This window comes from Aedes albopictus, chromosome 2 (genome assembly GCF_035046485.1).
Source record: "Aedes albopictus strain Foshan chromosome 2, AalbF5, whole genome shotgun sequence".
Classification (NCBI taxonomy): Eukaryota; Metazoa; Arthropoda; class Insecta; order Diptera; family Culicidae; genus Aedes; species Aedes albopictus.
Window position 1 is genome coordinate 485,021,262 of NC_085137.1, and position 15,171 is coordinate 485,036,432.

The following is a 15,171-nucleotide window of genomic DNA, read 5'->3' on the forward strand; positions in this document are numbered from 1 at the left end:
CGTTCGTAAATTTCAATAAAAACCTCCCATCTCAAAAATTCTTCTTATTCGACTTCCACAATTTCTTTCAAGGACTGATAGGATACGAATCTTTAAAGTCATTGAGAGCTGTTATCGATACGGCTAAGGATACCTTGAGAATTGGATCGATAGAAATCCCACTCCACAAAAAATTCCCTGAAACGATAAATATAAATGCAAACGAGACCAAGGCTATCTTCATGCCAACGTCCGTTTCGGACGGAGATTTCCTTTTCGGAAATGAGGTCAAACTGCTGAAAAACGTTCACATTTTGGCTGGACTCTACACCAGCATTAAACCAACATATTCGTATGGATCACTTAAATTCAGAGGAAAGGACAGAACTAACAAAGGTGCTTAGTAAATTTCAAGACGTGTTTCACCACGGAAATGAACCTTTAACCTTTACAAGTGCAATTCAACATGAGATCAATACAAGGGATGAACTTCCCGTATACACAAAGTCGTATAGATACCCCTTCTGTCACAAAGAAGAGGTACAACGACAAATTATGAAAATGCTCGAACAAGGAATCGTTCGACATTCAAGCAGTCCATGGTCTTCCCCAGTATGGGTAGTGCCAAAGAAGCTAGATGCTTCTGGACAAAGGAAATGGAGATTGGTTATAGATTATCGAAAGTTGAACGAAAAAACTTTAGATGATCGTTACCCGATCCCCAACATAACGGACATTCTAGATAAACTAGGAAAATGTCAGTATTTTTCAACATTGGATCTAGCTTCTGGCTTCCACCAGATAGAGCTAGCAAAAAAGGATATTCATAAGACAGCTTTTAGTGTCGAAGGAGGACACTACGAGTTTCTCAGAATGCCCTTTGGATTAAAGAACGCTCCCGCCACATTTCAAAGAGTGATGGATAACATCCTCCGAGAACATGTCGGTGTGATTTGCCTGGTGTACATGGATGATATCATCATCTATTCAACCAGCCTGCAGGAGCATTTGATAAATATATCCAAAGTAATGGAGACTCTTCGCAAACACAATCTGAAAATTCAGATTGATAAAAGCGAATTTCTCCAGAAGGAGGTAGCCTTCTTAGGACACATAGTTACTCCTGAAGGAGTAAAACCCAATCCGGATAAAATCAAAGTTATCCAAAATTGGCCTTTGCCAAAAAATGAAACCGAACTCAAAGGGTTCTTAGGAACCATGGGTTACTACCGAAAATTCATAAAGGATTTTGCTAAAATTGCAAAACCTTTAACCCAGCAACTACGTAAAGGCGAAAAGATCACTCATTCACCCGAGTTTGTATCAGCCTTCAATCGTTGCAAAAATATCCTGACCAGTAGCCATGTGCTTCAACGTCCGGATCTTTCGAAGCCATTTGTGCTCACCACAGATGCTTCTAACTACGCTATAGGCGCGGTTTTGTCACAAGGGCCCATTGGGAAAGACAAACCTATAGCCTTCGCGTCACGTACGCTGACGAAAAGCGAAGAAAAGTACTCTACAATTGAGAAGGAACTTCTCGCTATCGATTGGGCGTGCAGATATTTCAGACCATATCTGTTTGGTCGGAAATTTACTTTATACACGGATCACAAGCCGTTGACTTACGCCTTGAATATGAAAACATCAAATGATAGGCTCATTCGGATGAAACTGCGACTTGAACAATTCGACTACGAAATTCAATATCGCCCCGGAAAACAAAACGTCGTCGCAGACGGTTTGTCTCGTCTTCACCATGAAATAAATATTAACCCGGCAATAAATGCTAACGAACAAGAATCTTTATCATCATCCAGCGACGAAGATAAATCTGATGACAATAACGATAATGATGACAGTGATAGTGGGACCGTCCACTCCAGCTCATCTGATGCAAGTGACTTGATCAAAATGACCTTACGACCAATTAATGTCTTCAAAAATCAAGTTTTAATTACAGAAGGGCCAAGGAACGATGAATCGTACGAGGAAATTTTCCCCTCTGTATTCAGACGAACCATCACCAGAGCAACATTTGGATTGGTGAACGCCATAAGTATCTTCCGAGACTACATGCATCCGACCCGAACGAGTTGTATCCTATGCCCAGAACAATGGTTAAAATGGATACAATTAGCTTATAAAAACTATTTTTCCCGTAATAAATCCTTCAAAGTTGTACTCACCCAGTCTATTTTGCAGGATATTCTTACCGAAGAGGGACAAGACCAGATCATCGAGGAAACGCACGACCGCGCCCACCGCGGAATCGAAGATAATTACAAGGTGATCTCTGGAAAATACTTCTTCCCAAGGATGCGGAACAAGGTAACAAGTTTCGTTAACCTTTGTAATATTTGCCTTCAAAACAAATACGAGAGGAACCCATATAAAATTAAGTTCGCATACACCCCAATCCCTGCTAAACCTCTCGATATCGTTCATATGGACATCTTCATATCCAGTCCAAATATCTTTCTATCCGCAGTGGATAAGCTATCTCGATTCGCGATGCTTATCCCTGTCAAGTCAAGGTCTATTCCGGACATTAAAAGGGGTCTCGTTAAATTACTCACGACATTTAGAACCCCAAAGATGATTGTGTGTGACAACGAAGTCGCTTTTAAGGCAATAGAAATACGAGGTCTCCTTCAGAGGCTTAATATAGAAATTTATCACACACCATCAGATCACAGCGAAGTGAATGGTATCGTGGAACGATTCCATTCAACTTTAAGCGAGATCTTTAGGTGTATTAAACATAAGTTTCCCGATCTTTTGAACAAAGAAATATACAAAATAGCGACGGAACTGTACAACACAACCATACATTCGGCAACTCAACTAACGCCCTTTGAAGTATTTTTCGGATGCAAAGATGGCGACGAAAGACCACTTGATCTCCCAAAGATACTTGAAAATAGGGACGAACTCTTTGATGAAATTATTCAAGAATTAGAAGCGCGTCAGAAAAAACAAATTGATTCTCGTAATAAAACTAGGGAGGACGACCCAATTTTTGAACCAAATCAAGACATTTTTGTAAAAACTTCCGGTATTCCTAATAAAAGAAAATCTAAATTCAGAAAACAGAAAGTTAGGGTCAACAGGAGGAAAACAGTGATAGATTTCAGAGATATTAAGCTACACAAAGGAAATTTAAAAAGAAAAAGGAAAGCTTGAAAGATAAAAGAATCTGTCCCCTCCAATCTTGAATTGCCTAATCGAAAAAAAAAAAAAAAAAAAACCATAATCATACTAAATCCATACTAACACACTAACTTTAACTTTACAGCTAATATGTGCTTCGATCATTATATACAGTATAATTCCATACACATTGGCAGACTCATTTTTGAATGTTATAAACATAGGAAATAACCCAATTGTCGAAATCAAAATAACCAATTGTAAGATACAAACCGGAAACATAAAAATCATACACCCAGTGAAGCTAGATAGAATTGAGGAGAGCATGGAAATTATAACGAATTCATTCTATAACAAACTAACAAATACTAACAACCCCTTACACGAAGTGATCAAGTTCAGGATTAAGAAGCTATATGCAACTCTCTATGGATTGAAGCCACAGCAGGCACGTCGCCACCGACGATGGGATTCACTAGGCACCGCGTGGAAATGGATAGCTGGATCACCGGATGCGCAGGACTTACACATCATCAACTCTACCATGAACGAGCTTATTAACCAAAACAACCACCAATACAAGATAAACGACAACATCAACAACAGGATTACGCAGCTCACGATAACCGTTAACCAAATAGCTAACTCCCTCAACAGTAAAAACAAGGCAAACCTGGATGCCTTAGATGCAGTCACAACAATGTTAAACGTCGACGTCATCAACGAGCTATTGGACAACATTCAAGAAGCCATCACCCTCTCAAAGATCTCCATCAGTAACAACAAAATTCTATCTACGCGGGAAATTAACATCATCAAATCAACCCTTCAAGACCAAGGAGTACTCATCCACTTCCCAGACGAAGCACTTCAATTCGTTACCCCGAAGGTTGCTGTTAGAAACGGTGATTTACTGTACATCCTTAACGTTCCACAGCTGGAATCTACAACATCGACAATCACAAGGATCTACCCACTCATCGTGGATAATCAAATAATCAGATCATACCCAAGCCACATCATACGGCATGGTAACAAATTATTCACGACCAGAAACCCAGAAGATTTCGTCCAAAAATCAACATTCATCACAGAGTTTGAGGACGACTGTATCCAAGCCATCATATTTGGAAAACAGTCACGATGCAGTTCTATTTTCCAAAACGAAACCACCCAACAACTGGTAAACGAGAACACCCTATTAATCTCGAATGCCGTCAACCACACCTTGGAAACAAATTGCGGACCAGATACCAGAAGAATCACCGGAAATTTCATCATCAAATTCAACAACTGCACCGTCAACTTCAACGGCCAATCATTCCGAAGTTCGGAATCGTTCATCGACACCGAAGTAATCAACAATGCATTTCACAACAGTTTAATGGAATGGAGTCTTCATAAACCACACGACATAGCAGAGATCAGCAATACTGCAGTTAGTAACCGGCAAAAATTGGACCACGTATATCTGCAACAAGACAGTCTACATTTCAAACTTTGGACAACGTTCGGAGGAATTTCGATATCAACCATACTTGGATTTTGCGGTATTTGCATCATCATCAAAGTCATCGTGAAAAACATAACCAACGGACCGGGACGTTCCGTACTTGAGGAGGGTTCAGTTATAGTTGCTTCCCACCAACCAAACAAACCGAACATCGTAAACGACCAGAATAGTCAACACCATCAAGTAAGGAATCTGCAACGTCAGCAGGTGGAGCTAGAGAAGGAGCTGCAACGACTCCGCGCGCATTTCTACGAAGAACAGTCTACAGCACCGCAACCGGACACCACCACGAGGCACCACAACGCGATCCAATAGAGTGTGCATACTCAGCAAGTAGCTGGACAGGGCTCATAGGTAGTCAGGGACTCAGGATAGGTATAATAAATCAGTCTAGAGTCAGAGCTCTAAGTGTGAAGTTCAATTTTGTGTTTTTTAAAAACCTCTATCCGCAGCCCCGTTTTATAACTTATATATATATATATACCTAGTATGCATTACCTACCCAACAAGCTTACTAAACCAGGTCCTTACCGTGTACGAGACGCACGCAGGAAACATGCCCGGAGGTATTGGAATAATCGGGTTCAAAGCTTTTTGCTGAGGAATTATAAACAGCATAACAGGTTCGATATGGCTCGGTAGGTTGCTACCGACCCTACGTGATGACGGAGTTCCGATAGAATTTGCAACTTTTGCTGTGGGAGAGAGGGATGGTGGTGGCATCATCAACGTATTTTGCTCATAAACTGTTGGAGTAAGAGTTCTAAACCATCTATTTTCACTAACTGTTCTCATTTCCCAAAGCGTCGGTTCAAAGCTCTTCCCAACAACAACCAAAACCCCCGATCCACAGCTTCACATCAAGAGCGGAAGCAGTGCATCGGCTTCATCACACACTGAGCCCCGGTAGTCGAGCGAAAGCAACAACCGTTGCACCTGATACCAACAGCAACGATACAAAAGTTTTATGCTCAGCCATGTTCTTTCGATTCAGCTTCGTTATCCCGAGCAGGGAATGAGAACAAACCTATAACAAATTGATAACTCATTTTGTTACTGATAACAAAATGAAATCAAAACAAGTTTTCGTTCCGAATTGTTTTTATTTAATATCAAATTGAGATATCATTTTGTTATCATTTCAAAAACTCAATGTTAACAATATTTGATTTCAAAAATCAAAAATAGGTTTAATATGCTTTATTAACATAATTTATATTCACAAAGTATTTGTTAAATCTACCTTAGTATTGTACTTTCATATTGACACAAAATTTGCAATTGCTGATTCTGGGTAATGGTCATGCTATTGATTTAAATTGATTTAATAAGTCTTTTTAGGGTACCTGATTATTATCGGCAGTGTTGTTCTCTTCGTTATGCGGGGTTTTTCATCGGCCAAATCGCCTGAAACTTGGTCGTATAGCACAGCTTGGTTGGGAAAGATATGAGGCCAACGTTGAATTCAACAGGTTTCACAAAGCCTTCCATAACGAAGAGAATAAAACTGCCCAGAATACAAAAGTTCCCCTATATTAGTTATTTCAATCTAAACATATTGCCAAATATTTTGAAAATTGAACTACAGGGTGATTATTTCTTCAGTTTTATTTTTTTAAACTGCACTATTCGCACTTTCGTAAGAGAATAATGAGAGTTCCACAGTATAGCCTGTTTCAGAAATTATGAATACACTTTGTATATTAAATTAAATGAACTGTTCTGATAATTTCAACCAACTTCTTTCAGAACACAGCATATTGTGATCCACATTTTTGTATTGAAAGGGAATATTGCCATAAAATTGTCATGATTTTAGAAAAACATTCGAATTCTCTAACAATTAACTTAATTCTTCATATTCCCATTTGCACAAAGGTGTTTTTTAAGGATTTTATCTAACTTTTTATCATATTCGTTTTCTCAATAAGCCTTAAGTTTCACATTTTTTAAGGTTTTCACCGAAACATAAGAACTACCACACAGTTTCTTAGCTTTCCTGAACACATCTAATTTCAACTAATTTATTGGCATAGCTTGCCATACCATAAAAACGAACGCAGTAAGCAGCAAATAAGACATTCGTTTGCTTAACGTTTGTTGATACATGTGTTGTTGAGAAATTTGAAACAACAATTGTTGCATTGAAATGGCCCATAATGATGGTTCTTGATCAAATATTCTAGCAAAAATTGTTTTATCCAATCGAGAATTATATTTTCTTATTGAAACTGTAACTTTCATTGTGTTTGGAAATAGAATATTTTATTTGTGAGATTTTTTTCTTCTCTTCTATTATGCTACATTTTTTGATCACTTTGTGCAACTTCAAATTTTAATCATCTAGTTTACAGAGCCCCATTTTTTAACTTTGACTAGGAACATCAACAAAATTGGTATTATTTGCTTCATTAGAATGTATACTATAAGAGCTAGAAGAAACTTTTTTGGGCTGAAATTGAAATGGCATCCAATCGTTAGTGTATTTACAATTTCTGAAACAGTCTATACTCAAAATTTTCTCACACTTTAAGTCGTATGGCATAAAGTCATTTGCCATAATAGTCATTTGGCATTATAGCCGATTGGCATATTCATGTGACATGTTCATTTGGCATAATTCTAACTTAAAGACAAATGAAGTTAGATATGGCCAACCGAAGTAATTCGCGGTCATTCTACTGTCGAAGGTCACATATTTTACCTTTATAAATATCGCGTGAAAAAGGATTCATTGTAGCTCCGTACCAAAATTATGAATCCCGAGATGTTTGATACAGTTTTGAAAATAACACAGATACTTATACATGAAAATGATGAATGCCATTTCAATTATTGTTATGCCAAACGGCCATTTTGCCAAACGAATGTTCTGCCAGATTATGAAATTTGATCATTATGCCAAAAGGCTATGCCAAACCCGATAATCTTTTAGTTGAAGTATACTGGATATCTAAGAGGATATCATATCCGATTTCCTTACAATTTTCCTTCGTGTAGGCTCCAAGTTAGAAATGACTGTTGATGAAATGTTAATGTTACAAATTGTATTAACTTACAATCGATAATACTACGACATTTATAGGAGTCATATTCTAATGATATCGTATCAAACAAAACAAGTTTTCAATCACGAGATTCTTTGAATATAAAATAAAATTTCATTTAAATTTTTACTTATTCATGTAAATTAATGCCTAATAAAATATCAAAATGAATACTAAATTTGTTATTAATTTTTAGTTATTACCCTATAGATTTGATAACTCCCTGAGAACTGCGTATGATATCAAATCGTAAATTGTGGATAACAAAATGAGATATCAATTTGTTATCAATGAGATCTCATTCTGTTTTCAATTAGATATTCCAGTACATTATTTTGTTATCATTTTTGTTATGTTAACACTTAAGTCATACAAAATGAAAACTCACTTTGTTATCAAAATTCGTGATATCTAAATAACTCAATTTGTTCTCAATTAGTTCTCATTCCCTGCTCGGGATACCATCCGTGTCTATATATTCCAGACAACCCAGCTCCAATCTCGGGGGAAAGGTTAAAAGTTCTAAACCTTGCTGGCGGCTGGAGAGTTCCATCCGCTGGCTGTCTAGGAAGTACGGTCAATAAATCCTTTTATTTCGGTCAATATATCTTTCGGATTCTGGCTTATTGAAACTTTTCTTCGGAGTTATATACCTATGACAACTGTGAGAGATACGTCGACTAACATACCTGAGGAATAGTATCTAACATGATGACGAAAGAGCTGCGTTCGAATTTGGGAGGGTTTATTGTTTAAATGGTCAATTGTTTCGCAATAAAGCACTTCAACGCATCCACCGAAATTCTTCCAAATTCGTGTTAAATTGCACTTGCACTGAAGCATAACCCAGCCGAAGCGTTCCAATTGTTGCCAGATAGGTGCGACTCAACGCAGAATGTGCGCTGCAAGCTGCGGGCTGCACACGTTCAGCCCATTCATGATCGTGAAATTTATGTACTGTGCTGGATGAAGAATGGACACTAAAATCGAAATACAAAATCGATTGCGATCCGCACCTCACTCGTTGGCGCGCGTTGCAGCGCACTCACTTCTGAGTCTGGCGGAAACTTTTCTCCATGACTCCAACACTTTGTCAATTGAATCAACACTTGCAGTAGGGTTACCATCTGCAAGGTGTAAGATTTGAAATCTGAATAGTTTATTTCAAGCGTGTGCTATGCTGTCAGTTCGAACGATTGCCAACCATTCGAATACAAACACTAAAAATCATGCATGTATAAATACACGAGCGAATAAAGAGTGAAGTTGTCTTGATTTGGAAGTTGAGCTGAAAACAACAGTGTTGTATAGTGAAACGGAAGAAATACCCTGACTCAACATTTTAAAGTGGTACGAGGATAAAATAGCTGAAGTTTAGCTGAAAGTTAGTGTAGAGTGTGATCTCAAGTGGTGAACATTGCTGGTAAAGCGGTCGGAAAGAGTGCCGGCGTTGGACGAGGCGTTTTGTGCGAGCTAGGTAAGACAAAAGAAAGTGTGCTTTCGGAAAGTTTTCGGTCACCATTGTGAATTTCGTTGGAGCAAGTCATCGGCAAGGTTTTGCGTGGCTTTGAAAAGGCTCGTCATTGTGTAGTTGAACGCCATAGCGTTTACGCCATAGTCTAAAAGAAATCTTTTATGCGGAAATTGTATTGAAGTGTGGTGTTTTTTTTTTTCTTTTCGACAGGCCGGTCGTAAGTGACGCCAATATTCGCCATCTTGAGCGTGCGTTTGCGCTATTGTACCAGCGACGCGTGGTGTGAATTTCAATCGAAGTGATCAGAAGTGTCCATTTGTGCTAAAAAAATCGGTTGAGGATCAGCAGCGGTTATTGTAATTCGGCGTGGTTTGGTGTAGCTATTCAGCAGCGGTTTTTGTCATTCCGGAACAACCTTCTGTCTGAAATCTGGTCCGGGCGCACTACTGGAGTGTACGGTTAAGAGGGAATCCCAGATTACGACCAATTTTGTGGAACGGAGGAAACTACATAAAAGGCAGTGATTGTGGAAGCGGCCATTGTGTTTTCGGCCCGGCCAAGCGTGAGAAATTCAGCAGCGGTTTTGTAAACGAAATTCGAAACGAGGAACGGTAGTGAATCAGTGGCATCCTGTTCGGCGGGCTAGCTGCAGTCTTCAGCAAAGATCCTGGTCGGAAATCTCCAGCACGAGTTCCAGCGTACTTCGGAGTGCTGTTTTCCACGGCGGCCATTTGCAATCGCTGCTCCGGACAGTTGTGGAGAATCGAGTGACAACGGAACGTTTTTTATACGGGCGCAAAGGAGGCTTCGGAAGGAAAGGTACGTGATTTTTTTCTTATAATTGCTCAAGTTAAAACGGATTTTCAAATTGTTTAAAAAATTTTGTATATAGCCATGGCTCTGATTGGTAGCATTGACCCGTATGTTCCGGGCTCATCCTTCTCCAATTATGTGGAACTTTTGGAGTATTTCTTTTCTAGTAATAACATCGATGAAAATAGAAAAAAAGATCTATTCATGAACTTTGCCGGAATGACAGTATTTGAAGAATTAAAATTACTTTACCCTGCTACTGACCTGAAAACGTTAAGTTATGCGGAAATAACAAAGAAATTAAAGGAAAGATACGATAAAGTGGATTCTGAAATCGTTTTGAGGTATAAATTTCGTTGTCGTCTGCAAGGATCAACAGAATCCGGAGAAAATTATATTTTGGCAGTAAAACTATTGGGGGAAGCTTGTGATTTTGGGGCATTTCGCGATTCGGCCATAAGAGATCAGCTTGTATATGGAGTTTATGACAAAGATCTGCAAACTAGGCTATTGAACGAAGAAGAACTAACTTTGAAATCGGCGGAGCGCATTATTAAAAATAAGGAAATGGCGGTTTGCAATAGACAAAAGCTCAACCCCGATGAAAATGTTAACTCGGTCAAGTTTAGGCTTGGTCGACGAGATTCTCGCTATGATTCGAATAGAGCAGATCGTGAAAGAGGAAGATCGAGAAGTTGGAACAGGGATAATGGACACAGACGTTTTAGAGAAAGATCAAGGTCAGATTCACGTAACAATCGGGTTAGTAGCAAGGGAAGGTACGCAAATTTTGTATGTCATTACTGCAAAGCTAAAGGTCACATTCAGCGCTTTTGTTACCAGTGGAAGAACAGCAACCGTGCGACAGTGAAATTTGTGAATGAAGTAGACAACGAGGATCCGAATGACTATTTCAAGAGACTGCAAATGGATTATGACACCGACAATGAAGCAGGTGACTATCCTTGTCTCATGATTAAATCAATAAAAAACATAAGTGACCCTTGTCTCCTCAATGTTAATATCGAGAACAAAGCATTTAAAATGGAGATCGACAGTGGTTCCGCGGTATCAGTTATGAGTCGTGCAGATTTTTCTAGAAATTTGAGTAATGTTGTTTTGAAAAATTGTAAACGTAGATTAGTGGTGATCAATGGATCAAATTTGGAAGTTTTTGGTGTGGCTACAGTATCAGTTTCGATTAAAGATAAGCGATGTTCACTAGAATTGGTCATACTTAACAGCAACCACCAGTTTATGCCTTTATTGGGAAGAGATTGGATGGATGTTTTTTGTGTTGGCTGGCGTAACAATTTTTCAAACGTTTTTTCTATTAGTAATTCGATTGATTCGGATCAAAACAAACAGTTTATTGAGGAAATCAAAGCCAAGTATGTAAATGTTTTCAATCAAGATTTTTCTAAACCAGTAGTTGGACACGAAGCCGAATTAGTACTTCGAGAAAATATACCAATATTTAAAAGGGCATATGATGTGCCTTACAGGATTCGTGATAAGGTGATTGAGCATTTGGATACTTTAGAACAAGATGGCATTATCACTCCAATTAAAACTAGCTTGTGGGCATCGCCTGTCGTGGCGGTTATGAAGAAAGACAATAGTATCAGGTTGGTCATTGATTGCAAAGCTTCATTAAACAAAGTTTTGATTCCGAATACTTACCCTCTTCCAACAGCCCAAGACATATTTGCATCCTTAGCCGATTGTAAAGTATTTTGTTCGTTAGATTTGGCAACAGCGTACACACAATTAAATTTGTCAAAAGCGTCTAGAGAGTTGGTGGTAATTAACACCATAAAAGGACTTTTCAAATACAACAGGTTGCCGCAGGGAGCGTCTTCCAGCGCGGCAATCTTCCAACAGGTGATGGAAGCAATTTTGAAAGACATTGAGTACGTTGTTGTCTACCTTGACGATGTCCTAATTGCGGGAAGAAATTTCAAAGAGTGTCGTGATAATCTGTTACTAGTGTTGAATAGGTTGAATGAAGCTAATGTTAAAGTTAACTTCAAAAAATGTACATTTTTTACGACTAGTTTACCTTATTTAGGACATATTATTTCGGAGAAAGGCATTTTGCCAAACCCAGACAAAGTGGAAACAATACAAAAAGCTAAAGTACAAAAATCAGTAACTGAGCTAAAAGCTTTTTTAGGCTTAATAAACTATTATGGCAGGTTTTTGCCAAATCTTTCTTCTGTACTTTATCCTTTGTATCAGCTGCTCAAAAAACACAATCGGTTTTTATGGGATTCAAACTGTGATAAATCTTTTAACGAAGCAAAAAAACTAATACTAAATGCTAATATGCTAGAACTTTATGACCCGAAGAAACCGATTGTAGTCAGTACTGACGCTTTTTCATACGGACTAGGGGGTGTTATGTCCCACCTTATCAATGGAGTTGAAAAGCCCATATCATTCACTTCCTTCTCTTTGAACCCTGCACAAAAGACCTATCCCATACTGCATTAGGAGGCTTTGGCCATAGTGTCAACAGTTAAAAAGTTCCACAAATTCCTCTATGGTCAAAAATTCACAATCTACACAGACCACAAACCTTTATTGGGCATCTTAGGTAAAACTGGGAAAAACTCAATATATGTGACGAGACTACAGCGATATATTATGGAGTTGTCTATTTATGACTTTGAAATTTGTTATAGACCGTCAGCCAAAATGTGCAACGCCGACTTCTGTTCAAGATTCCCGTTGACAGACGAAGTTCCAAAGAAATGTGATCCCATATACGTGAAAAGCTTGAATTTTTCAGATGAAATTCCGATTGATTTCAAACTGGTCGCTGAAGAAACCAAGTTGGACTCCTTTTTACTTCGTATTATAACATACACCACGGAAGGTTGGCCGGATAGAATAGATAAAACTTTCAAAAATGTATTTTCCCTTCATCAAGATTTTGAAGTAGTGGAGGGCTGTTTACTTTTACAAGACAAGGTAGTAATACCAAGGACCCTGCAACCTAAAATACTAAAACTTTTACATGCTAATCATGTGGGTCCTATTAAAATGAAACAGCAAGCCAGAAGGAGTGTGTTTTGGTTCGGCATAAATAATGATATCGACGACCATGCAAAACGTTGTGATACTTGTATTAAAATGAACATTGTTCCGGGGAAAAACATCACATATAAATGGACTCCAACAAATAGACCTTTCAGTAGAGTCCACGCTGATTTTTTGCAGTTTGAAAGAGAAACGTTTTTAATAGTGGTCGATAGTTTTTCTAAGTGGTTAGAATTAGCCTGGATGAAAAATGGTACAGATTCGGAGAAGGTTATAAAGCAGTTTACTGATATCTTTACAAGGTTTGGTTTGCCTGACGTGATAGTGACTGATAACGGGCCACCATATAATTCCAGAGATTTCATAAACTTTTTAGAGAGGCAAGGAATACAAGTGATTAAAAGTCCAATTTATCATCCACAAAGCAATGGACAGGCTGAGCGTCTTGTGAGAGTAGTCAAGGATGTATTGAAAAAGTTCCTTTTAGATGCGGATTTCAAACACCTAAGAATGCAACAAAAACTTGATTATTTTCTGTTTAATTACCGAAACACCTGTTCAGCAACAACAGGGCACACACCTGCTGATAGAGTTTTGGGTTACAAACCTAAAGTTTTGTTAGATTTGGTTAATCCTAGAATGAGCTATAAAAATCAGCTGATATGGGAAGAGAATACTCCTTACAAAGGCAGAAGAGTTGTTACAGAACCAATTAAGACAAAAGTTTTGGATCCTCTTGATACCTTAGCAAGAGGAGACAAGGTTTATTACAGAAATAACAAACCAAATGATATTCAACGATGGATTTTAGCAACTTTTATTAAGAAAGTTTCTCAAAATACCTTTCAGATCGCGATTTCATCAAATGTGATCTCGGCTCACAGGGGGCAGATCAAAGTAGTTAAGAATTCTGAACCGCGGCGCAATGTGGCGCTTCAGGAAGTTGCAGCAAGGGCCCGAATATCATCTAAAAGGCGATTCGAAAGTTCGGATGAAGATGAGCCGTTCCAGAGCACCTCATCTCGACAGGTTCTGCATCCTCCTACTCCTCCTCCGCCAGTTAGAAGTGAAGTTCATCCCACTGTATTGCAATCCTACGATGAAACGCAAGCCACACACAACGATAAGCGAACACCGCGGATAATATCTCCCCAGAGTAGTGAACAATTCGAAGTACGGCGATCAAAAAGGTTCAAGAAGAAGAAAATAGATTCAGATTTTGTTTATACTAAGTAAGTATTATTGGAACAAATGTTCTATCTGAAATTAAGATAAAAGTGTTCGAATGCAATCATTTTTATTTAGTTATTGATGTTTTAAACTTAAGGAAAGAGGAATTGTAAGATTTGAAATCTGAATAGTTTATTTCAAGCGTGTGCTATGCTGTCAGTTCGAACGATTGCCAACCATTCGAATACAAACACTAAAAATCATGCATGTATAAATACACGAGCGAATAAAGAGTGAAGTTGTCTTGATTTGGAAGTTGAGCTGAAAACAACAGTGTTGTATAGTGAAACGGAAGAAATACCCTGACTCAACATTTTAAACAAGGATATCGTGATGTTTGATATTTAATCAATAGTGGTTGGCTAATACAGTAAGGACCCGATTTTGTCAGCCCCATTTTACGACAAACTTTTTGCTCTCGTTTTCTTACGATCAAGCTTTAATCAATTCTACCATGTTTATCATCAAACTACAGCTGAAAGGCAGAACATAAGAAGATAAAAAGTTTTAAAAACTGTTTAAGTTTTTTAGGAAAGCAAAAATTGTGTTCCGAATGGATCTGGAGGCCCCTCGGAGGTACAAATGCGATGAGCATATAATTTTTTCTTTGTTTTTGAACAGTACTTGAGCAAAATGAAAAATAAAGTTGATGTTTGTAAGCAAAAAACGGTTTTTGTGAAGGCCCCTAAAATGTGGGGGCTCGGGGCTCTGGCCCCCCGCCCCCCTTATACCCGGCCCTGAATGCTGAACAATTTCTTTATAAATCGAACTTAACTAATTATCGCTCAATGTAGATGCGCATACTTGAGAGCCTCAATACTGCATCGATTTTGTTAGGAAATTAATTATATGTATTCCCACACCAAATTGATTATAAATGTAGTGCAAGCCTTGAAAACTCAATTCCTAAAATTCAT

The 15,171-nt window shown here is 38.3% G+C and overlaps 2 protein-coding genes across 2 annotated transcripts; both read left to right on the plus strand.

Annotated features, from left to right (window-relative positions):
* Positions 1 to 353: 353 nt before the first annotated feature.
* LOC115260067 (uncharacterized) lies at positions 354 to 5,066 on the plus strand. Its single transcript, XM_062854142.1, has 2 exons — positions 354 to 2,310; positions 3,278 to 5,066. Exons 1-2 carry the CDS (start codon positions 535 to 537, stop codon positions 4,958 to 4,960), a joined length of 3,459 nt encoding a protein of 1,152 aa, XP_062710126.1. The 5' UTR covers positions 354 to 534; the 3' UTR covers positions 4,961 to 5,066.
* Positions 5,067 to 8,832: 3,766 nt separating this feature from the next.
* Positions 8,833 to 14,191, plus strand: LOC115266445 (uncharacterized). Its single transcript, XM_062849309.1, has 3 exons — positions 8,833 to 9,169; positions 9,377 to 10,934; positions 13,874 to 14,191. Exons 2-3 carry the CDS (start codon positions 10,061 to 10,063, stop codon positions 13,927 to 13,929), a joined length of 930 nt encoding a protein of 309 aa, XP_062705293.1. The 5' UTR covers positions 8,833 to 9,169; positions 9,377 to 10,060; the 3' UTR covers positions 13,930 to 14,191.
* The last annotated feature ends 980 nt before the right edge of the window (positions 14,192 to 15,171 follow it).

What these genes read in the sequence shown, in the direction of transcription:
- LOC115266445 (XM_062849309.1), top strand. Translation starts at nt 10,061, where the DNA reads ATGGCTCTGATTGGTAGCATTGACCCGTATGTTCCGGGCTCATCCTTC. An exon ending in TGACACCGACAATGAAGCAG is followed by an intron (nt 10,935 to 13,873) that starts GTGACTATCCTT and finishes AATACCTTTCAG; the next exon opens with ATCGCGATTTCATCAAATGT.
- LOC115260067 (XM_062854142.1), top strand. Translation starts at nt 535, where the DNA reads ATGAAAATGCTCGAACAAGGAATCGTTCGACATTCAAGCAGTCCATGG. An exon ending in TCCCAAGGATGCGGAACAAG is followed by an intron (nt 2,311 to 3,277) that starts GTAACAAGTTTC and finishes TTAACTTTACAG; the next exon opens with CTAATATGTGCTTCGATCAT.